The 25,731-nt window shown below is 40.8% G+C and overlaps 2 protein-coding genes across 5 annotated transcripts in view; both read right to left on the reverse strand.

Annotated features, from left to right (window-relative positions):
• LOC115588980 (uncharacterized) overlaps positions 1–25,731 on the reverse strand; it is a 654,211-nt gene that overhangs the window by 315,863 nt on the left and 312,617 nt on the right. The window lies entirely within an intron of this gene.
• Positions 1,054–8,976, reverse strand: LOC115588988 (butyrophilin subfamily 1 member A1-like). 4 transcript variants are annotated; one of them, XM_030429665.1, is made up of 4 exons: positions 8,787–8,976; positions 6,940–7,013; positions 5,956–6,284; positions 1,054–3,273 (listed from the first exon to the last, which is right to left on the reverse strand). In XM_030429665.1, the coding sequence occupies exons 2-4, from the start codon at positions 7,002–7,004 to the stop codon at positions 3,101–3,103; spliced, it is 567 nt and encodes a 188-aa protein (XP_030285525.1). In that variant the 5' UTR covers positions 7,005–7,013; positions 8,787–8,976; the 3' UTR covers positions 1,054–3,100. The 4 variants fall into 4 exon arrangements, with proteins under 4 accessions (XP_030285525.1, XP_030285523.1, XP_030285524.1 ...); XM_030429663.1 differs by having other exon boundaries at positions 5,956–6,315; XM_030429664.1 differs by having other exon boundaries at positions 8,634–8,976.

The raw sequence follows: 25,731 nt of genomic DNA on the forward strand, positions 1-25,731 counted from the left end.
CCTCGACTTGGCGTCCTGGCACTCAACTACAGCCGCCCTCGTCTCAGGGGTAAAAAGGAGCACATGCATTGTGTCGGTATCAGTTAGTGTGGTTTGGCGCCCCCTGTGGTGATCTGTGGAAGAAGCTTTTATTTCACCTGCACAGTGTCTGGGGTCTATCAAGTACACTGACTGACTGACTCCACCTGATAGTGTTCATTTATAATGAAGTTTAAGACGTTTCATTGACCTGTCTCTGTATTAACTTAAATCACATGTCCTTATCATTGCTACCTGGTAACCTCACACTGGTACACTGTGTTACCATCCTTTAAGAAGAAGACGACTCCGTGTACAGGTCAGTGCTGCACTGTCAAGACTTACTGTTATAGTGAGGTGTCTGGACTGCAACACATTCTGGCCCTTAATTCAACTCAGTTTAAAAACCTGCTCCTCCTTGTGTAAGTTAAGGAATGTAGACAATACGGGGCTCACAGCTCCAAGGGACCTTGAAGGCAGCATTCAGCTGTGTGTTGGTCAAAGGTTTGCAGGAGACAAGGCCACTATAGGGACTAAACAGAGCCTGAGTCAATGAACACTGGTCTGATAATCTTAGATATTACTCTCCATGATTCACCACTTTGTCTACTATGAGATAATAATAGTTGTCCACAAACTCAGGTAGTCGGACCAGTGTGGGTGCAAAGTCTCCACTAATAACATTTGTGGAACAGTTCCAAGCTGGCTGTTTCCTCATTGGTGTAATAAGTTAAGATGAAGACTTGTGGATGAGGATGGGGAGGTGCGAACAGAAAGGAGTCAACAAAAGGAAATTACTGAGACCGGCAGGTGAGAATGTTTGTATGGTCAGTACTTGAAATCATTTCTCTCTTGTTGATGGTTACAAACTCTCAGGGGCGGCGACTTAGACATTTTTCCAAACCCAACAGTCAGGACTGTCTCCACCGTCAGCTCAGGTAAACCTTCCCCTGACAGAGAACACACCTGTATTGCAGATCACTGTTTCCTGTCCTCTCAACACAGCGTCGTCCGCAAATGACTCACAAGTTCATCTGTGTCAGTAATTTGTTTATTGAAGTCAGATTAATCAGTCAGTTGTACAGCTGATTCAAGTATTTCATATGCAGGAGTTACTATGTATGACATCATAACAAGATTGATAGAAAGATACAAAGAAATACCTAGAAACCAAAGACCACATTCGACATACAGTATATAAAACATCATCTTACAAAAGAGCAAATGAGAAACAAAAGTACAGAGGAGGATAAAAGAATCAAAGATCATTCATTCACCTTCAATCACCGAAGCATCGTTACTCTGGGAGGTAGCATGGAAGAATATTAGTGTAACACTGAGATTAAAAATTCATTCATAATACATCCATGATTTGAACTTGGTGTTGAGGCAGAGATTCATGAGGATAGTTTAACATCAGTTAAAAGGTCTTTGTCAACAATCTTAACGTGTTGATAGCTTTTACATTAAAGTGCAGCAAATGACTTGAGTCACATGTCTGGCGAGAGGTAAGGGAGGAAATGCCTCTCACTGAAATGACAGCAACCGTGTTCGACTGAGGTTCTGGAGGCCTGGTCAAATCAGAATTCTTTACAAAACAAATAAGGTAATTACAGTGAAATCCCTCCGACACATTTCCAAGCAAATCATTTCAAAATATTCAAAATGTGTTCAACTTTGGCATCTTCTGACACACCAGTGTTCACCTTTAATCAGCAGTGAAACTGTCTCGACAGTGCTGCTGAGTTTTGATGATACAGACGGCCAGAAAGTCAAACATAGAAGTAGTTACTGTACCTTTGTAGCTGTGTTGCACATCTGTTTTACCCTTCACTATCCAAGTTTGAACGTCTAAAGTATTCCTTATAAACAGATTACACATAGCAGCAACAGCAGCATAAGAAGAGGTAAAACGGAGGGTTTCACATTAATATCTTGGTGAGGTAGCGAGGCCAAACACTTTGTTTGCATAGGATGTCACGTCATTCCGTAGCTAATGGCGCAAACTGCAGATGGAAGGCAGGAAGTGATTTATGATTCAGAGTAATACATGTAGTGACACACAAGGTTCCTCTTAAAATAATTACTTAGACCATATTCACACATTTCACCCTGACATCAGGTTCAGGGTGCGATGCTTGAATGCTGGAATAATGTAATGTTGTTGTTTTCTAGTTTGCAACTTGTATAAATGTGGTAATCTGACAACAAGTTTCCATTTCACCACTTTGCAATGACCAGCAACTGATGTGATGATGGAGACTGAAGATCTAGTGGGACGTCGGGCCATATTTCAAGGTACAACAACATATTTGATAAACGTTAGCTTCCGTTAGAAGACAGATTATGTTGGCAGTTGAATTGCTAACATTAGCTGTTGTCTAATGGAAGCTGATGTTGATCAAATATGCTGTTTTATATTGAAATACTGACTGATGTCTCTGGATTTTTACCATCCATTGTCTTCAATGTCTCAAACATTCGGGAGCTAACTGTTTCCTTACTTCGTAATGTTAAAGTTATTTGTTGTAAATGAACAACAACACATAAGAACTGTAGCTTTTTTCTTTCCGTTCTACTTTTCACTTCCACTCCACACCTGAAATTCACGCCATCGAAATCTGTGACTGCGAATAATCTGTTAATAATTAACATGAAAAGAAAAAGGATGGCTTAAATGAAAACACAGACCAACTGTTGTGGTCTCATTTCTACTGAGTAGACTGACTGAGGTATAACAATAGCACCAGGATGACAAATCCAATTCACTCTTCTATGCATGAGGTATTTAACAAACCAAAATTAGGGATGCATGATGAATTATTGGCCTTATAGTGTGAAATGTATCAGCTATTAATCGTATCTGTGAAAATATAGGCAATAATTGGAAATGTTTTTGTGATCTGCCAATTAACAGAGAAGAAGAAGAAGAAGAAGGACGAGGAGAAGAAGAGCGCTGTTTTCACGCTCAAGCGGCTGCTATTGTTCATTTCTTTCTAAAATATAAAAATGTGAAATTATAGGTTATTTGGTCAGTATAAACAATCCATATTGTGCATCCCTAACCAAAATATAAAACACATTACTTCACAGGTGTTTGCCTTGTTAGAGTACTTCTCATTATAAAGTGTTTGTAAGTCAAGTGAACTACAAGTGCTGCTTTTACTGCTGTAAACAAACCAAAACCTGCGTAGAGTCCGATCCTTCCTCGGCTCGCTGGCTTTGAGGGCTCAGTCACTGCTTGATTGCTGGCAGCTGTGAAGAGATTCAACAAATATTAACCACCATCTCCAGATTTCTGTCAACAGGAAATAAAGGATTATAATTATACATATTATTATAGCATTAATATGTGAGCATGACTTTAATGTTGTGGCTGATAAGGTGGTCATAAATAAATAATAACTTTATATACTTCTGAGTTGTTTCATCAAAAAATAATATATCATAATTTGGTAATTGATTCATCAGCCCTGAAGCCATGCCCCTTCCGGAGGACCCATGGGACCTTATTTCATAAAAACTTTGTATGTCAGTGAATAAAGAGAGACAAATTATTTACTGATCTGTTTAAATTGTGTCATGAATCACACAGATGATGTTTGTCAGTTCATCATCAAACTAATGAAACATCAGACGGTGAAATTACGTCATTATAAAGACGACACAGTGTCGTTAGTGACGTCGTCTCCTAACTTAAACATTGTAGAGCTGCTCATGTATATCAGCAGCTCACAGAACTGAGCCAGAACCAGAACGTCAGTTGTCAGTATGAGCAGATTTCTTGTGATGTTCATCTTGTTCACAACCTTCTCTGAGCCCAGTTGGCTCCATGTTGGTGTTGATGAGGTTTGACTTTAATTACAACAAACTGAAACTTTAATAACTTGGAAAATCATCACTCCACAAACTGGCAGCTAACAAGACTGGTGATACTGACGACACACAGACACCACATGAGACTAATAGAATACTATATGATTGGCTAACAAACCTTATTAGAAACCAACCGTTTCTTCTTTTTTTTTTCTCTAACATTTAAAACAAGTCTCCAGCTGCTTCAGTTGTTGAGCAGAAAGCTGCAACACTTTTTTGCTGTGAAGCTCCAGAAATGTTTTGTGGAAACTTCACCTGACTTTCCATCAGCGTGGAGTGAAGAGATAACTTGACACATGATGCAGCCGTTCAAGTAAATCAACACTGGTGCACTGTGGGTAATGCTCGGATCAAACTACACAATATTGATGTCGTTCACGATGGTCACCATGTCAGATTAAGCAGTCACAGAGACATACATGTCATAGATGTCTTGGTTGTTCTTGGTGGAGGGACAGGACGGTCTTGAACTAGAGGAAAGTTAATGAACGTGTACATGTCAGAATCTTTACATTACTGACAGCAGCGTCCCTCAGCCTCTTCACCGTGTTTACATGTGTCACAGCACTCTGTCATCCTATTGGTCAACACCAACGAACTTGTTGTAGGAGATAATAAACTAGGCAGGAGGATACTAAACATTCTGACATGCCAGACTTGTCATCGAGGTGTTGGGGAGCGTCCCAGATGCAACATCACTCTTCTTCAGTTATGTTACACTACACGTCCGTCTGTCGTTCCCGACGTCCACAGTCAGGCCCTCGACCACATCGTGTTAAAATCTGCCTGAAGTCGTTTGTTCTGATCCCGGCATGATGGGAACAACAGTGGAGCTTTGCTAATTCGTGTCACTAATAACACAGTGACCCTGGTTTAACTGGGATAATATCAATGTTCATCCCATGATCGTCAAACAACATTCAACTCGTCAGTGATGTCATCTTACCTGTAACACTGAGGTGACATGCGTTGTGGTTGGAATCTCTATTAACAGCAGTGACGTTGTCTCCTAACTTAAACATTGTAGAGCTGCACATGTATATCAGCAGCTCACAGAACTGAGCCAGAACCAGAACTTCAGTTGTCAGTATGAGCAAATTTCTGGTGATGTTCATCTTGTTCACGACCTTCTCTGAGCCCAGTTGGCTCCATGTTGGTGTTGATGAGACGATGTTGATGAGGTTTGACTTTAATTACAACAACTGGGAAAATCATCACTCCACAAACTGGCAGCTACCAAGACTGTTGATACTGACACACAGACACCACGTGATACTCATGAAATATCATATAATTGGCTGACAAAGCTGATTAGAAACCAACTGTTTGTTCTTTTTCTTTTCTAACATTTAAGACAAGTCTCCAGCTGCTTCAGTTGTTGAGCAGAAAGCTGCAACAATTTTTTTGCTGCGAACCTGCAGAAATGTTTTGAGGAAACTTCACCCGACTTTCCATCAGCGTGGAGTGAAGAGGTAACTTGACACACATGATGTAGCCGTTCAAGTAAATCAACACTGGTGCACTGTGGGTAAGGCTGGGATCAAACTACACAATTTTGATGTCTTTCACGATGGTCACCGTGTCAGATCAAGCAGTCACAGAGACATACATGTCTTGGTTGGAAGACTTGGTTGAACTAGAGGAAAGTTAATGAACGTGTACATGTCAGAATCTTTACATTACTGACAGCAGCGTCCCTCTGCCTCTTCACCGTGTTTACATGTGTCACAGCACTCTGTCATCCTATTGATCAAAGTCAATAATCTCATTGTAGGAGATGTCAAACTAGGCATTAAGATACTAAACATTCTGACATGCCAGAATTGTCATCGAGGTGTTGGGGAGCGTCCCAGATGCAACATCACTGTTCTTCAGTTATGTTACACTACATGTCTGTCTGTCGTTCCCGACGTCCACAATCAGGCCCTTGAACACATCATATTAAAAGAATGGGAACAACAGTTCACTAATAACACAGTGGCCCCGGTTTAACTGGGTTAATATCAATGTTCATCCCATGACTGTCAAACAACATTCAACTCGTCAGTGATGTCATCTTACCTGTAACATTGAGGTGACACGCCTTGTGGTTGGAATCTCTATTAACGGCAACAATACACTGATAGGAGCCTGTGTCGCTGAGCCTCAGATCAGTCAGGAGACACTCGATCCGTCCTTTCCTGGCGAGCTCCGGATCACACCAGGCCCGACCTCTGTAGTCTTCATCTTGATATGGCTCAGCCTCAGGCGGACTGTCATAGAGGAAAACCGTCCTTAGCGGGTCCACGCTCCGAATATGTATGTGCAGTGAGGCGGAAGACATGTCGGTACTGACAGGGAAGAGCCATGTCAGGGTGGTGTTACTGTGTTCCACTGCCTGGTGGTTCTCCCTGCTCACATTCACAGTGAACGGCCTCTGACCTGCAGGGGTCAAAGGACCAGACACAAACACTGAGTGAAGGAACTTACACAACAAGTGAAGCTGCAGTAACTTTAGCAACAAGTAACGTTCTCTGTCCCGAGCTGCTCCCGAGACAAGACCCAGTTTCACCTGAATCACTGGATGAGTTAAAGGGCCCTATTTAGACGGTCCAAAGCACAGCGCACCGGTGCGTTCTGACCGTGTCCAAGTCTGTTTTGCTTGTTGAACGGTGGATAATCTGGACACAATGAGGCGGTATTAACACTCTGGATTAGTCATGGGTGTGTAACAACCTGAGTAACGTCTCCCTGTAAGAGGCAGGCGAGCCAGGACACGTCTGTGACCCTCTGCCCCGCCGTTTCACAACAACTCTGACTGCATAAGAAGAAATGACATCAAACTGAGGAGGAGAAGCTGCTGAGTTCCTCTGTGTGTGTGTGTGTGTGGATCTCAGTTGGTGGATCAAGTGGGACGGATCATCCTGACCAATAATGGGGAGAAATATGTCCTTAAAACATTAATGCTATCACTTGCAGCGATCCTCCAGAAGGGTCAGAATCCTGCAGTTAGCACAGTTTGTAGAAGCAACATCAAAAAACAGGATACAATGAACGGCTACTCACCCGCTGCCAGACAGAAGAGAGTCACAGTTATCAAGAGGGGAGCCATCCTGACTGACATCTTTCATTGGGCCAACCTGAAGCGGAAAAACAGAACATGACTGCATCATTACTGAAGTTATTCACAGCAGGCCTCTGTCACAATGCTTTTACAGTCATCACTATAGAGCTGTGGTTCTTAACCGGTGGGGCCCGCCCCCCTGGGGGGGCGCGGACACTCTCCCGGGGGGGCGCGAGTAGGCTGGGAGAAGAAAAAAAAAATCTGAAAAAAAAAAAAAAAAAAAAAAAAAAAAAAATCACGAAAATTCCCCCCATGTCGGAAAGCAAGTAGTTGGACTATTATAACACACAAACAACTCATCCTTCTGGCGGCTTTTTTTTTGTCAAAAGCGACTACCGACAAATCTATCTTTTACTGGTGTTATTGGAGACTTTTTTGGTGTTTGGAGACGCTGACTGACAGCACGTATCACTCTGCAGTTACTGTGCTCAACGAGCAGCGGGTGCTGCCGTGAGTCCCTCCCCCGTCCAAAAGCGCTCACAGGCGGTCAGTCTCTCAGTAGCCTCCCGCAGCAGTCCAGCCTGCAGTCGGAGCAGAGAGGAGACAGACAGCACTCCGCGTCCAGGATGCGCATGGCCACCGCCGTCTCCGCCCTGGCGTACAGAGCGGGCTGTAAATGTAACTTATATTACCAAATAATAGCCGGGTTTTAATTAACCGCAGGGACCCGCCGGATGCAGGTGTATATTTTGATAAATAACCAAATAAATGCCGGGTCTAATTCATTTATTATTTTTTTAATCAAGGAAGAAGACGTGACCACTGACAACTGCACGTTTTTCTTCTTCGCCTTATTCACATATTGTGCTTGTTTCCTGACAGTCAGTATCACATTGATGATCACCATGGCTCCGGTGCAGCACAAAATAAAAAAGTACCACTTCATATTCAAACTTTCTGTCGTAAAATATGCAGAGGAAAACTCGGGAGAAGCAGCCGCTAGACGTTTCTCTGTCGACCCCAAGAGAGGGAGAGAGGGGTGAAAAAATCAAAGTGAGCTTTAGCGTCTGTCCGAGGAGGACTGCAGCAGGGCCAGGCTGCCTGCTGGAGGGAGGAAGAAGGCGTGCTCAGCTGCAGACACAGCGGAGAGGTGACGAGACTCATCATGACTGACAGGCATCAAGGCCACTCAGCGTTACCTTGCCGACCCGCCCCTAGATATTTCATTCACAAAAACAGGACCTGTAGCAATTCTGGACAGCTGGGGGGGGGGGGGGGGGGGGGGGGTCTGAAGAGGAGGAGGGGGGGCCCCAACTGGAGGAGGGGGGGCCCCAACTGCAATGAACCAGCTTTGGGGGGGCCCAGCTTGCAAAAGGTTGAGAACCCCTGCTATAGAGTATCGGGGCTGGGGCCTCACACAGGAACTCGTTTTTTTTAGTTTTTAATTATGCAGAAGTTAAAGTGTCGAGAACTAAACCTGAAATATAAAACACCTCTTCATGCTGAACTTCTGAACAGACACACAATCTCTCCAAAGTCCTCAAAGTGACAACAACACTGTGTGTATGAGCTGATCGACTTTAATCTTGAAATATCAAGTTTAGTGATGAAAAAAGAAAAAGACGCAAAAAGAAAAACCCCTCCTCGTTTTCATCATTCCTCTGTTTGCAGAAAAGTGTTACACAGTAATGTTCACCTGCAGGACGTCTTCTGTCGCTGAAACGCTTCCAGTCGTGACAGTGTGAGGAAAAACACTGAGGAGGTGGAGGTCCCGTTTCAGGTTAAAACCGCTGCTGGAACTGATCTGGAGGCTGCAAATCTCCTCTGAGTCAGTCGAGAGTAAACTCACCACATCACCGACTTTTAGTGTCGCTCCTCAGTTATCGGACTGTAAACATGAAGCAGATCCTCTTTACGTCTCATCTCTGGTCCTAAAGACTAAACTGTGCACATCAACACATCCTCTTTCATTCCTTCACATGGAACTCTTTGTTAACTGCGCGCTCTTTGACAGGAAGACTGAACATGTGGGGAGGAGACGGAGGATCACGTGACAAACATTACAAACAACATGACTCCAACTTCAACTTTTTTACTTGTTTTGACCAACTTCATCTAACTGGTGCAAGAAGTGAGCGGCTGCGTGTGTGCACGAGTGTGCGTGCGTGAAACTCATGGACTAGTAAATTTACTAGTAATTGCAACGTCACCAGACTGCCTTAACAATCACGTGTTTAAAGTGAATCTTGTCTGCTTCTGTGTCTAACGTGTTTCTTACCTCCCAGCAGCTGTTTCAACTGACTTCAACATTTCCAACAAATGTATTAAGGAATATCACATATTGATGGTAAACACTGAAAATTGAACATATCCGGGAAACACAAACAGACTGCTCTTTGGAGAAAATAGACTCACCAGACTCCATTTAAAAAACGCTAAATTTTAAGAGTTGTTGCGTTAGAAGTAACTGTAAACATTTCATGAAGCTCTGTCTATAACACATTCTTAACTATCTAGGCCAACTTGTTAATTCGGCAAACATTATATATACAGATTTTCCTTTCTTTATGTAGAAAACGTATTTGTTTTTTTCCAGTGAAATGACCTCATTGTGAACTACTACTTCCTGCAGATGTTACACATGTTAACGTGAGCCTCGGCTGCTTTTGCAATAAACGTATTTCTTCTTTGCTTTGACAGAAACAGTTAAATGTTGAGCAGAGCCTCAGATGAAGACAGAGATGATGGCTGAGGACACCTTATCATAACAGCTGTATGCTCCCCCTGCTGGAGCCCGCTGGTAACTACTACTGTTGATATTAAAGTGGTATTTTGATCATAAAACATGAGAAAACACAAACACACTGTACTCTAACTGCTGACACTGACACTGAACACTATGACCATTAACTATTGTGTAACAACAAAATGCTCATTGACAGAATATGAATAATAATAAGTATGAGGTCATAAAATGTAAATCCTTGATGTGACTTGCTGATAATACCCAGAACTCCAGCTGTGACACTGAGGGCAGACTGGTGCCATGTTCGACATATTACTCACCAAAAGAAACATGACAGTCATGTTACATAACTTGTTAACATATAATAGATGCAGGTTGTGTTTGGAGTGCAGAGAGAAATGGAAACTCCACTGGAGCACCATGGATGCTTTTCATCTTATTCAGTATATGAGTAGTGGTGCAGGTGAGCCTCTTGTGGTCACAGTGAGTATTACAGACAGAAACACTTGGTAGGGGTGGGCAATACTGCAAATTGTGGTATCGATCTGATACCAAGTAATTACAGGGCCAGTATTGCTGATACCAATACCGATACTGATAATTTTTACTTGAAAATTCCTGAACATTGAGTGGTTTAGTACTTTTGCCTTTGATTAGTTGACCATGATTATGGTAATGATAAAACACAAGACAAAGATTTTAGCAAAATAAGAAAATTATATCTAACTTAATTAAATCTATAACCTATCTGCATGTAGCCTAAATAGAAATACTGATGTTCCATCAACAGATACACAGAGGTGTTATTATATTCTGCCATATTCAAACTTCAGGTTTGAGGTAGGCTCTATATCAATATAAGTATATATTTTTGAGTTCCAGTTACAGTGAACCTGAGTGAGCGGAGTGAGAGAAGTGAAGAAGGGTGCTGCGCTCACACAAACACTCACCTTGGTATCGATACTATCGATATTTGGATCGATCCACCCACCCCTAACACTTGGCCTGATGGTGTGTTGAGGTGTGCAGACTAGTGGAGAACTATTATAGACAAAGTGGTAAATCATGGAGAGTAATATTTAAATTTTTCAGACCAGTGTTCATTGACTATAACAATAAGTCCTGACGGTGCAGCACTGAGCTGTACAAGGAGTCTTCATTAGAGATGGGATTTATGGCTCTTTGAGGGGAGCGGGATCTTGGTGAGCCCTTCCTTTCAAAGAGCCGTTCAAAAAACTGGCTCATTTGACTGATTTTTAAATTTATTACATTTTAAGAAGCCAGCCTGGTGGTAACTCATTTTATCACTTTAGACCGCTGCAGCTGCTCTGCTCTCCGAGGGTAGTCACGTGTTTCTTTTTTTTGTTTGTTTTGTTTTGTTTTTTTAGCAAAGGCAGCGTGCACAACTCAGGTGGCATCATGCTATATTTACATATCTAACAGGCACCGTGCAGCTGGGCTGCTCCTCCTCATGTAACTTCTCTGTCCCACTCAGGGGAGGAGCAAAGGAGGAGCACACAGTGATAGTAAAAAAAAAGAAAGGTTCCCAGCTGCGACTCGGATCCCATCGTTCACGTAAACGACCCGTTCAATAGAATCGGTTCGTTCATGAACGTCACAACACTAGTCTTCATCTTCTTAAAGGATGGTAACACAGTGTACCAGTGTGAGGTTACCAGGTAGCAATGATAAGGACATGTGATTTAAGTTAATACAGAGACAGGTCAATGAAACGTCTTAAACTTTATTATAAATGAACACTATCAGGTGGATGAGTCAGTCAGTCAGTGTACTTGATAGACCCCAGTCACTGTGCAGGTGAAATAAAAGCTTCTTCCACAGATCACCACAGGGGGCGCCAAACCACACTAACTGATACCGACACAATGCATGTGCTCCTTTTTACCTCTGAGACGAGGGCGGCTGTAGTTGAGTCCCAGGACGCCAAGTCAAGGTTACCTGAGAGCCTCATTCTCATAAAGTTGTAGTACTCTCTAAGTAGTAGTGTCTGATTCTGTCTATCACAGCATCACTTCATCATGTGTAAAGTTTAACTGGAAACATATTTGATGAGAACTGGCTTCACGTGTTCTTCTCACTCTAAAACACGTTGCAGTTTATTTTAGTATTTTGTTCATGATATTTTATTTTCCCTCATAATGATCCTATTTGATATCTGGAGTCATTGTAGCAACATGAGGCAAAAACAAAGTCATCTCAGTTTACAGATATCTTTACTCCATCTTATCAGGCTGCAGCTCACAGGACAGGTCACGTCTTACAGATTAAAAGTTGCTTAATTCTTTTACTGAATAAAAAAACTCTGTTGTAATAAGATTGAATCCAATGATCTGATGTGATTTAAAGATGAGGAACAAACCTTTATGAGGGAGATGAGCGTATGATTTATTTTTAGTGGACAGGAAATGTAAACACGTTAAAATATGCTGTAGTCAGCACCCCTCCAGAAGTTTGAGCTTTGTGTGAAGGGGAAGAAAGAACAGAGTCAGACAGACACTCTGAAGAAGAAGCTGATGAAAAACTCTCACATTTCTAAAAAATGGAACTTCTCTTTTCTCTGTGCTGCATATTAATCAATACAAAGTAGGAAGTTTGATCAGAAGCAGAGTGACAGTGTCGGTGCTGGATGTGAAGATGGGTCACGCTCTGCTCGGTGTGCTCGGGTTATTCTGTGAGTACATCTGTGACTTTCTATGTGATTGTCAGTATTTATATCAGTGTAGTAGTTGTGTAGACATGAACTTTGTTGCTGTTTGTCTTGGTTCAGATTGGAGGATTATGTTAAGTTTATTACTCAGCTGGTTACTTACACACTAGTTTAGTGCACACGTACCTGGACAATACATGTACAGTATATGATCACAGGTATTATGTATATAGCTGTGGAATTACATGTGTTGCTAATTTACCAGGCCTTTATATATTGAAGAGGTTTTTAAATGTGTCTCCCAGCTCTGTAGCTCTGTATCATCACAGAACTGTGTGATACTGTTGATTGATAAACAATAGTTGTCACTGATGAAACTCCAGCTGGATTTTGTATTTGATTCTGGTCTAATGACGTTTTAATCTTTATTTTAGTGCTGAATACACTCCTGTACGGACATGCTGAAGGTGACTAGTTATCTTTTCTATATTTACTGATTATGTTTGTCCTGTATGTCACCTGCTGTATCACTCTTGATCACTTGTTTTAGCAGCTGTGTTTTTCCATATATGTGTCATTTTACTCAGTGCACATCATGAAATTACTTGATTAGTGCTCAGTTGTTCAGGGAAGCTACTTGTAAAGTGAAGCTTTGCATGACCCACTGACTTCTCACTGGAATAAGTTTAGTGACTGTTAAGATCCTTATGATCGGTTCACTGAAGCTGTGTAGAAACAGCTTTCCAAAACTGTTAGAAATTAAAATATTAAATCTAATCCTGAAATTATAACAGAATGTTACACAAAAAAGTCACAAAAATGCCTCTCAGTTGAGTTTTACTACAAAAGAGTCAACTTGTTCACAGTTTAAACATAAAGAAAAGAACAAGACAGTAAAGCTCACTATTCATGGGGAAGTGCAGAATGTCTGTTTGGTTTTGTATCTAATGTCCAACAGACACTTGACTTCCAAAAACTAGAGTCCAGATGAGTTTTTGCCTCAACAAGCCTTCACTACAGTCAGGATCCAAGAAACAGTGAGAGCAGGGCTGGTACAGTAAAAGAGGACAGAGAGGAGAAGCAATGGTGAAATAAAATAATCATTCAATTAGGGTCCCTATTGTTGTTGTAGACACGACTTTTTTGTCCCCAATGATCACATTTCTCACTGCCTGAACGTACCCCACAACTTACCAAAGTTGGAATATAACACCACCTGCCGAAAATTTTTAGAATCTCTCAAGGTTGTGAATTTCCACTACTAGGTGGGGCTATAATCTTGCATTTTGCCTTAAAACTCACATATACTTTGTCACACATTCAAAAACCTTATATCCATGCCTTCCCTGAATTGTACTGAATCTCTTGATATAGGCCATGCCCATTTCCGCCTTCCATTTAATATCCCCACAACCAGGGTTGGGAGGGTTACTTTAAAAATGTAGTCCGATACAGTTACTAATTACCTGTTAAAAAATGTAGTCAGTAACGTAATCCAAGTATCACAATATTAAAGTAATGTAACTTGATTACTTTAAGTTACTTTTGGATTACGTCAATACAAATGCAAATAAAGCCTTCCTCTGAGGAACACATAAAGCAAATTAAAAATTTAATTAATTGTAGGGTATGTTAGATTTATTCAGTTTTATTCATTGACTACTTACTATTCAGCTGTATTCAAGAATTACATGACATATTACAATAATAATAATAATAATAATAATAATAATAATGGTAACAGTTATTATTAGTGTTATTGTAACTACTAGGCCTATTTCTAGTAATAGCAGTAGTAAAACACCCCCACATATAGGATGTGTGTCACTTATTCGTCCCCCCAAAATTACCCATACAATTTCCTGATATAATCATTCTATTTTAATACCTTGTTGTGATAGAAAGTGTTAGTGACCCATTTCAGTCACTGCAGGTGTTTCAGGCAATTTTGTAACGTACAAGCCTCACAAGGTGGCAGTAGCTACATTTCAAGTGCCTATGGGGCCCTTGCAAGTTAACGAGTTTTCCACGAGGAAGTCCGTGCAAATGTCTCACAATAAAAGCCTACTGAGCTATTTATGCTAGAGGACTTTTAATTTGAGATGGACACAGGGTTGTTGAGTTTGTATTAACAATGTAATGTCTTCATTTTAACAGGGCAAATGGGAGCGAACCAAAAGGAGTCTTTGTACTTCAGCATGTTAAATTATATAAGAAATAAAAACTTCTCTGATCATTTAGCTAAATGATGTTGCGGTATTCACATTTGAACGTCATGCTCAAACTTCTCCCAAAGTTTCTCTCCCTTCAACCAACTCCCAAAAACCTAAACACGTACCATCCCGGTCACCAGCAGCACCACCCACAGACCCAGTAGTAGTAGCAGCAGCAGCAGCAGTAGTTGACAGTAGTTGACAACAATGACAGCCCGAGCCTGGTTAGCAGGCTAACTAATGTTAACTTTAGCTAACATAATTTCTGTGTAGCTAGCTAACGTTCGCAGTTTCGCTTACCATTAAATGTTTCTTTAAATTAGATGTGGCGTCCTTGGACGATGACAATGTGTGCACAGCTGGGAGGCATAGCTTGCACTGAACAGATTACATGATCTGATCTTATCCCGAATCCCTCTTTTGCCTTTGAAAAACCCATTTCCAAGATTTGATCCAATCCGTGATTCGAAATTCCACTTGATTACCTTTGAAAAACTGGGCCCATGTTATAAAATTAGGGCCAAATCTAAAACGTTTTAATGTTTGGAATAAGTTTTGCCATGATCCGCAGTCAAATGTTTTTTGGGCATCTAGGGAGATGATCACTGACTCTGATTTCTTATCTTGCTGGTGAGATATTATGTTCATCAGGCAGTGCACATTATCTGCACAATATCTCCCAGTGATAAATCCAGTCTGGTCTTGATGAATAATTTGGGTGATTATCTGATTAACTCGTCTTGCCAAGACTGCCTTCGTACGTGAGTACACAGTCAGTAACGATAATGGTCGATAGGCCTAACAGTCAGTGGGATCTTTAGCCTCCTTATGTATCACCACTATAGTTACTTCGTTCCAGGATGATGCCATAGTCTTTGATTCTAGTGCATGATGGTACGCTTTAAGTAACAGCGGTGACAACAAATCTTTGCATGTCTTATAGAAATCATTAATGTATCCATCTGGACCTGAGCTTTTATTGTTTTTAACTGATGAGATCACCTGCCTGATCTCCAGTTCTTCAATTGACTTGTCTAGCTCTGTAGCTGTACGTTCTGTCAGTTCAGTAACTTTTATGTTATTCAGAAACTCTGCAAGTTTTGCATCATCAGTACAGGTATCCAAATTCTTATATAAACCTTGATAAAACTCTGCAAAGTATTTTGCTTTTTATCTGGTTTTACAAAGGTGTCCTGTGATTTTATTCTCTTTATTGTGTTAGATGATTGCTGTTTTCTTAATGTAAATGCTAATAATGTAGTTAGCTAGATTAGCAATTAGCTAAAATTGGAAGAACGGTGGGACTTGGTCCCTAGCCGCTGTAGTCGGCAGCAAAAGTGCACGTCTAGGTTGAATTTGACTGTGCTTGGGGTGCACTAGAATAAGGGGAAATGAGAGTGTTCAGGTCAAGGGCCCCTGCAAAAATTAATACAGTATAACATTCCCTTGTGTTGTAGCCGCCATCTGGGTTAAACACTGAATTAAATACAGTGCAAATACTGAACATATACTATTAAAGTGGTTACTTGTGAGGTAGCAATAACAAAAGCACAATAACCCTATACACTTAAGGCAACAGGTGAACTGTAATTGGAATAAATCAGGTAATATCTGTGTATTAAACATTAATATGGCAACATAGCGATCACTCAACTTAATTCACAGACCTTGTTATTATCGTCCATACATGTAAAGGATACATTCAGTCCCGAAGCTCTGTAAGCGGGATAACTTTTTTTCTGGACATACTCCTCTGCTTTCATGGGGTCAGCAAACTCCATGTCCTCGTCCTTATATGAGATACGGAGAAGGCTGTAGGGGATTCCTCTCCGTCCATGTTTTCGTACGTCCGCGAATGCAGCTCTGGCCTTGGCAACAGTGGTGGTGTAGTCAGGGAAATGGCGATCCGGTTTCCGTTGTAGGTCAAGGGGGCTCTGTCCGGGCTCTCCGCTGGATCTCTGCATCATCTCTGTCGTAATGCAGCTTAGTGATGATCACCTGTGGTTTCCCGTGGTGTGAGTGGTCTATCTTTACCTCTTGTTCCATCTGCAAAACTGCTCTGATAACTTCGATACGGCCATCGGAGAGCTGGAGTCTGGCTGTTCATCAATGCCGACTATCTTGATGTTGCCCCATCTCATCTTCCCCTTCATGTCCTCGCACCTGTCATTTAGGGTTACCACCTGAGTTTGAAGGCTGGTTACTGTAGCTTGTAACAAAATGTATACCATGTAGATAGTCCATAATTCATGTCCCTGATGTCCACTTTTCACATGGTCAATTTCTGCATGGATAGCGGCCGTGTTGTTTGTAATGTCTGCCTGCATCGACTTTGGCTCCGACTTGAGGCCATTAAAATCTTTCACCAACACATTCTTAAGTTCCTCTCTAATAATTAAGGAGATATCTCCCCTTATGGATGACATGATGTCTGCTTTAATTTCGCCAGCGGCCATTTCTGTTCTTTCAGTCTGTATGGGCGAGGTCAGGTCTGAGTAACCTGTAGTCTCCCTCGTGGTCCTTGTAGGCCGTGGAGCACTGCCACCGTACTTGTATTTTTGCAGTTTATCTGCCATTCAGGCCGATGTCATCTTTCCAAGCTGATCTATGGTGTCTCAGCAGTGACTTTCTGATCAGGTCTACTCTTGGTGAGGCTGTTTTAATTAAGGATTATAACAACTTTTGCAGGAGCCCTGAGAATGGCGTCTTACACTACTGCTGTAACAAAATTATTTCCCAGTCTGGGATCATTAAAGTAATTCTATCTATCTATCTATCTTACGCCGTGCTCTGCTCACTATATGATATCAATTGAAGCTGCTAACCGGGTCACACAGATTCTTCAGTGCAGCGTTTTTTTTTTGCTCCATCTTTTTGTGAATAAAACTGCAGCAGCTTGACAACAAAGCGATTAAATGTCACACAGTAAGGAACATTTCGATCAGTTGATTTTGCGCAACTCTCCAGTGTGTGTGCGGTGCACAGAATGTGCACAAGCGAGTCTCCAACTGCAGCAAGTTGCCGGAGTTTTGGCACAACAGCGTTGTACACACCGATGTTGAGAGCAGCCCCGTCTGTGCACATAGCGATCAACTTTGTTGCTTGTCTCGCCATCTGGTAAGTGGGGGACTTGTCATTTCTTCTCGGCTAGCTTCTTTATTAGCAATGGCTTGCGCCACATTCGTGTGCTCCTTGCTCTTTTCATGTTTGTCAAATAAACGATGGTTGAAATCTTTTGAGCCTTCATACAACACATCTGTTTTGTCTGCTAGATGTTGATGTTAGTGGCAATTCTTGCACTACATTTCAGTGCGCTCATCGTTGGCATCAAGCCACTGCACATCCTGGAGCCACTTTTCTGAAAAAAAGTCTTTTCTTCTGCTCTGGCTCCAGTTAGCGTTACTTTGTAAGTGGCAAAATGCCAAAGAAGTTGCTTAATGTCTGTTGCTTTTTGGACATCTGACAGTATTTAACAAACAACGTGTAAGGTGAGATGAGATCAGTCCAGTACGCAACGGCGCACAGTAACACTAGTGACATTACACATTCCTGATTTTTGTTGTGCATGCGTTCCTGCGTACCAGTCATGTGCACCCCTGGATATAATCATGTTTTGCACTGTGTATGTATGATGTGTGATTCAGGACATGAGTAGTGGTGCACTTCTGCCTCTGGTGGTCAAAATGAGTACTACAGAAAGAAACACTGATCCATCATGAATATTTTTGCATTCGTACTCACATGACTTATAAAACCAGAAGAAAAAAACTCCCAAACTGACAGTATCAGACAGTAAGTCACATCACATTTCTTTCAAAGTGAAGATTATACAGCTCATTAAAAGGCTGTTTTTGTTCATGTAAATATTTTAAGTAAATGTTCAGTATCTACTGATTGTGCAGAATGTATCTGATCCACTATTAATACATGTTTGCATTTAGAAAATCATTTCCCAACAGAACCCCAGCCTGTCTTCACTGTGTCTCCATCATGGCTGACTGCTGGAGCCTCAGTCACTCTGAACTGCAGTGTTAAAGATCCATCTGCAGGATGGAGGTTCTACTGGTATAAGATGGTTCCTGATCCATCAGACATCTACTACTACAGCTATGAGCAGCTACCTGGCAGCAGCAGTGGGACTGAACAGGATTCCTACATTGTTCATGGACAGACACACACAGCAGGATATCAGTGCAGAGCTGGAAGAGGAGATCCAGTGTATTCCTCTTATACCAGTAACCCTAAGTTTGTCTGGTATGCAGGTCAGTTTGTTTCTGTCTCTTAAGATGTTCAGCAATCTTCATCTTTTTTCTACATGATGATGAACATGAAACAAACAGTATCTTAAAAAAAGTTAATTAATTTATTGTGGTCTTATGATCTTGCCTCTCTCTCACTAGCATCAAGCTAAACTTGATGCTTTCCACCTTACTGGGTGGAATTTACTTGTTTCCTTCTGTCCTCACTCTTTAACACAACACACAAAAAGACAGATATGATATCTTGGCTAAAACTCTGCTCTCATTTACAAAAACTACTATTAGTCTGGATACTTAAGCTCTTCTTCTGCTTACAGCAGCTGGAGTCACTTGGTTGTCTATCATTTTAAAATGTATTCAAAACTGTAGCAAGAGGTCAAAGTAGAAGTCATAATTTGACCAAAATACTGAACTTTGTTACAATAAAAACAAAGCTAAGGACTATTTGAATGGAGGCATTTTATATCTGAAGATCTCTGTGCTCTGTTTGACCTCTTATCACATGTTGTTTTTCAGATATTCACTCATCAGCATCTCTCACAGTGAGTCCTGACAGAGCTCAACACTTCACCTCTGACTCTGTCTCACTGAGCTGTGAGGGAAACTCTACTGAGTGGAGAGTGATGAGGTCATCACCTAAGGGCAGCTACTGGTTAGACTGCTCTCACTGGGGTACAATGACTGGATCAATATGCAACATAAACACTGACAGGACCAGTGATGCAGTGTACTGGTGTGAGTCTGAATCAGGAGAGTCCACCAACGCAGTCAACATCACTGTACAGGGTATGATTTCATTACATTATGTTTTTCTTTGACTTATTACTTCAAACATCCCGTTGTGTGTTGAGGAGGACAGCACACTGACATGTTAAGAGTTCTGCCCAACACTCTGCTGCATCATCTCTCCACTAATTAATGGTTTTCACTTAATAAACATGATTGAGTATTGAATCACACTGTGATTTTAACCATGTATAAATATAGAATATAGATTTGTGGCTGATGTGTTCTTCAGTTTTTAGGTCCATGATCACCATTTAAAGTCCAGTGTGAAGGATTTAGTGATATTTAGCTGTGAGTTTACAGATTCAGCCAACTGAAAGGGTTCTTGAACATTAGACACACAAGGTGTATGAAGATGAAACATCAGATTTTATCATCACTGCGAAATTAGTGTCAACAATGTAAAAGAAAAAAAACCCAGTATGTCTTTTCTCATCTTTCTACATCAGCTCATTCTCAAGTTCCTCAACCAGCTGATCTCTGACTGAAACCTCGTATTCTTTGACTGTTTAACAGATGGAGATATGATCCTGCTGAGCCCTGCCCGTCCTGTAACTGAAGGACATTCTGTTAGTCTGAGCTGCAAATTAAGAAGTCAAACATTTGACTCCATTGTGTTTTTCTATCACAATGAGAAAGTCATTCAAAGTGACAACAGATGGGAGTTAAATTTCTCTGCAGTGTCAAAGTCAGATGAAGGATTCTACAAGTGTCAGCACTCAGGACGAGAGTCAGCACAGAGCTGGATGTCAGTTCAGGGTGAGTAGGATTAAAACAATTGCTGCATTTTCTTGTAAACTGTTTGTTTTTGACTGAGAAATAAATTCAGATGAATGTTGTTTTCCTAGTTATTCCAGCGGTGTCCAGGCCTGACAGCTCTTCATTTCCTGTACTGTTGATTGTTGGGCTGGTTTGTGGAATCGTTCTTGTTATTCCTCTGCTCGTTTTGTTTTGCTACAGAGCGTCCAAGGGTGAGACCTTCTTCTTCTATTATTACATGTTCTTTAATTATTCAAATACACTCACATACTCTGACATCATGAGAGAGAGAACAGCAGTATAACAACCATCTAACAACGACTTTCTCTTTAACAGATTCAGGCTTCGTCAGGTAGATGCAACACTCATCTCATGATGAACGTAACATCAACACATTTTTATGTTCCTATTTAAATGTTCTGCTTCTGATACGTGTTGTAGACCAGTCCAGTCTGAGGGCGCCAACACAGATCATGTGGACCAAGAAAATGATCATTACTCTGCTCTTCTCCACGGTAAGCAGTTAAACTAATATAATAAATCTAATCTTATATATTATACAGTGGGGTCCAAAAGTCTCAGACCATTGAACATCTCTAATATTGTCACGTAGCCCTGGAAATTTTCAGAAAGTGTGAGTCTGAGCATCAAATCAACTCCAGACTCAAGGTTTCTAAAGGGGCAGTGCATGTAACAATATAAACTGTGAAACACTTGACAGAAACTGGATCAGTTGTATCCAAAGACTCAAAGTGACCACATCATCAGATCAATAAATCCAGCTTTGCTCCCTGAAAGATAGAAGGGCAACTTTATAACAGATAAACACACACACAAGAATCCAATCAGGTGAAGTGTGACAAAGGAAAGCTGTCTTGTAGTCGTCTCGAGAACGATCAGCCGTTCTTAAAACACTTCTTAGTTGGTGAACAAGACGAAAGACTGGAGGTGGGTTAAGAAACACCACAATTCTGCAAAGAATCAACTTTTAACTCAAACTGTTAAACTGATTTTATCATTTGCAGAATAGAATTGTTGGGTTGTCTAAGTCTTTGAGAGCCTATAAACACATTAAACCCTTATGTTGTGTTCCGGTCAAATCTGTCCGATTTAAAAGTTTTATCTCTGAAAAATGTACTTAATTTGATCAGACTGACCTAAGAGTCCATGACTTTGTCCACAAAGAGGACAAAATAAATATTATTTATTTGTATACAATTGTGTGTATTTTATTCAACTTGTGTACACTCTCGGTGTTCCCGGTCAAAAATGACCAGTCATTAAAAATGAATGGGGGAGACTACAATTAGTGTAAAAAACTGATCTCAGGTACATCCTCATTTGTCATATGCACACACACACACACACACACACCTTGGTTCCCAGGCAACCATCACAGGAACATTAGCCCAGTAGAGTCTCTCTCCCGCGGGAGCAACACCTGTTCTCAAAAAGTTGTTGGAACATTGTTTCAATAATATTGAACTTTCCTTGCAGCTTTGGTAGCCCATATAAATGCTTTTTTGAGGCCTTGCTCACAGTTCATTGTGTGGCAGCACCATGGCACGTCGTTATACCATAAGTGAGGCTATTGATTACATATGTGATCACCACACTGGTGAGGAGGAGAGAGGCCAGGAAACTGTCAGTGAGGATGGATTAGATGAGGAAGTGTCAGAAGATGAAGACGACACAGAATATAATCCAGACCAAGAATCAACTGATGGGGAGGAATCCAGTGATGAAGAGGATGGCCATGCTGAGGCTGCTGTCACATTCAGGTCAAAGAATGGGAATTTACCCTGGTCTTCATCCCCACCTGAGACCCACCTAACCCTTTGACCAGAAACACAACTAGTGTTACTTTATGTGACTGTATAAAAAAATTAAATGGTTTCAAAACAAATGTCCTTGGTAACTTTGACCCAAAGTAGTCTGTGATAAACAATATACTATGTTTCATCTGATTATTTTTTATAGTCGAAATAATCAAGAAATTATGCTTTTTAGAACTCGAATTCAAGATGTATACGCTCAGATCAGTGAGGTTTACAGGCCATAAATAACAAATAGAAGTTAAAAACGTGTAATGTTAACAAGAACTGAAGTTGATAAAAAGATCTAACACAACAAGTAGTGATAATATATGTATTATTACAGTTTTAATGATGAGTTTAAATGGAACGGTCATTTTTGACCGGGAACACAAAATTGTTTAACATGAAACGAACACAACATGAGGGTTAAAAGGTCTCACATGATTCATTGGTTGTTACAGTTAAAGTGATTAAACTCACCTTGGCTTAATATTTATTTCTCTGTAGGTAACGTTTGTCTCTATGAAACAATCAGAGGCCATCAAGAAGCTGAACATGGTACAGTTTATACCTTTTATTCACCATGGAGCTATTAGAAATACTAGAATATGACAATTTAATGTAACTGTAAATGACGTATTGACGATCATTGAACATATTTATTTTTCTGAAATGACATATTTTACACTGAGTTACACATCTAACAACAAGTGTCTCTTTCACAGATTCAGGCTTCATCAGGTTGGTGCAACATTCTCTCATCTCATGTTGAGCGTAACATTAACACATTTTTATGTTCCTATTTAAATGTTCTGTATCTGATACGGGTTGTAGACCAGTCCAGTCCGAGAGTGCAAACGCAGATCGTGTGGACCACGAGAATGATCATTACTCTGCTCTTCTCCATGGTAAGCAGTTAAACTAATATTATAAATCTAATCTTATATATTTGCACAGTGGAGTCCAAAAGTCTGAGACCATTGGAAATCTCTAATATTGTCCTGTGAACCTGGAAACAATCAGAGAGTGCTCAGAAAGGGTGAGTCTGAGCATCAAATCAAATCCAGACTCAAGGTTTCTAAAGGGGAGGTGCATGTACCAATATAAACTGTGAAACACTTGACAGAAACTGGATCAGTTGTATCCAAAGTCACAAAGTGACCACGGCATCAGAGGATCAATATATCAAGCTTCGCTCTCTGAAAGATAGAAAAGCAACTTCATCACAGATACAGAATTTGATAAACACACACACAAGAATCCAATCAGGCAAAGTGTGACAAAGGAAAGCTGTCTTGTAGTCGTCTCGAGGACGATCAGCCGTTCCTAAAACACTTCTTAGTTAGTGAACAAGACGAAAGTCTGGAGGAGGGTTAAGAAATACCAGAATTCTGCAAAGAATCAACTTTTAACTCAAATTGTTAAGCTGATATTATCATTTGCAGAATAGAATAGTTGAGTGGTCTCAGTCTTTTTGAGCCTATGAACACATTTTAAATGATCCAAAGTGTCTGAGGTCTACGGAGCCCCAGACATGACATGGTCAAAAAAAGAATTAAATTGTGGCCACAATATAGCGTGCACATGAAATACTAATCCGTGGCCACAAAATATTGATTTGTGGTAACAAAAATACTAATTTGTGGCCACGAAATAAGTATAATGTGCGCACGAAATACTAATTAATAAAATTAATGTCATTCCTGGACAGCTGGGTAAGCAAATCGAGTGCACCTTCTCTAGAAACTGCAATAGCCTACGTGATGTACTTCAGGTGAAGTGTCTTATCTTATTCTGTTCTAGTCAATATCTTGTCATCCTGCATTTAGGTAATTATTTAATTAGGCCTATAATATAGTGAACTTTTAATCTCCTGTGATTGTATTGAAGGACAAATGTCCAGAGAACACTACAGACACCTTCAGTAGTTCAGTCAGAGCAGCAACACCCTGCAAATCAATAGAAACTAGGTTCTGATCACTGATCGGCTAGAGGTTCCCTTGGCAACTTGATACATACAGTGAGCGCTACTGTAACTGCATGGCTGCGATGGTGGCATCATTAAACGCTGTATGTATGTATTCCCTCAGCTCAGAGTCTGACACACATGATGCTACTTTCAAAGGAGATGATTAGTGAAAGGCACTGCCTAAATGCAGGATAACAAGATATTGACTAGAACAGAATAAGAAAAGACACTCACCTTAAGGACATCACGAAGATTACTATTTTATGGCCATGAATTAGTATTTTGTGCGCACGTTATAGCTATATTGTGGCCACAATTAAATTTTGTCTTGACCATGTCATGTCTGGGGCTCCATAGAGGTCTCACATGATTCATTAGTCATTACAGTGAAAGTGATTAAACTCACCCTGTCTTGATTTTCATTTCTCTGTAGGTGATGTTTGTCTCTATGACACAATCAGAGGCTGTCAAGAAGCTCAACATGGTACAGTTCATACCTTTTATTCACCATGGAGCTGTTAGAGATACTAGAAAAAGACAATTTAATGTAACTGTAAATGGCTTATTGACATAAATATTGAGCATATTTATTTGTCTGAAATGACATATTTTAGACAGAGTTGCAACCATCTAACAACAAGTGGCTCTTTCACAGACCGTGAGAATGATCATTACTCTGCTCTTCTCCACGGTAAGCAGTTAAACTAACATTATAAATCTAATCTTATATACTTATACAGTGGGGTCCAAAAGTCTGAGACCATTGAAAATCTCTAATATTGTCTTGTGAACCTGAAAACTATCAGAGAGTGCTCAGAAAGTGTGAGTCTGAGCATCAAATCAAATCCAGACTCAAGGTTTCTAAAGGGGCAGTGCATATAACAATATGAACTGTGAAACACTTGACAGAAACTGGATCAGTTGTATCCAAAGACCAGAGATGGGGGACTCGAGTCACATGACTTGACTCGAGTCAGACTCGAGTCGCAAATTTGAGGACTTGAGACTTACTTGACTAACACTGATGAAAGACTCGACTTGACTTTGACTTTGCATTCATAACTTGAGACTTGACTTAGACTTGACACAAATGACTCTAAAGTCTTGGCTTTTCTTTCTTTCTGTTTTTTGCGCATATTGAGACGTTAGTTTCGTCTTGGTTAAAGCATGTGTGTGTTTCAGATATAGCGTCTTCAGTGTGCACAAAGCCATTATGTTAAATGTAGGCGCGCATTTGCGCTCACAGACCAACATGATACCGTATCGGCACACATTCGGTGCGACGCACTTGTTTTTTCGTGCACGTCCGCGACTGACCTGCTTCTCCCTCAGGTGTTGTGTCTGTGTCTCTCCTACTGTTTCTCACGGAGCTCTGCCCCATTTGAAAGGAGAAGGGGGCCATATGTGTGAAGATGTCACCTCCGAGATGTAGAATGTATTTTATAGAAGAGAAACACACATTTCAGGTCAGAACAGACATGTCCTGTGATTTTCATCCTCCTTTTATAGAGGGGGAGGGGAACAATACCTGAGAGTAATATTCTCAGCTGTCAGGATGTGCAGTATGCTGCAGTTCC

This window comes from Sparus aurata, chromosome 10 (genome assembly GCF_900880675.1).
Source record: "Sparus aurata chromosome 10, fSpaAur1.1, whole genome shotgun sequence".
Lineage (NCBI taxonomy): Eukaryota > Metazoa > Chordata > Actinopteri > Spariformes > Sparidae > Sparus > Sparus aurata.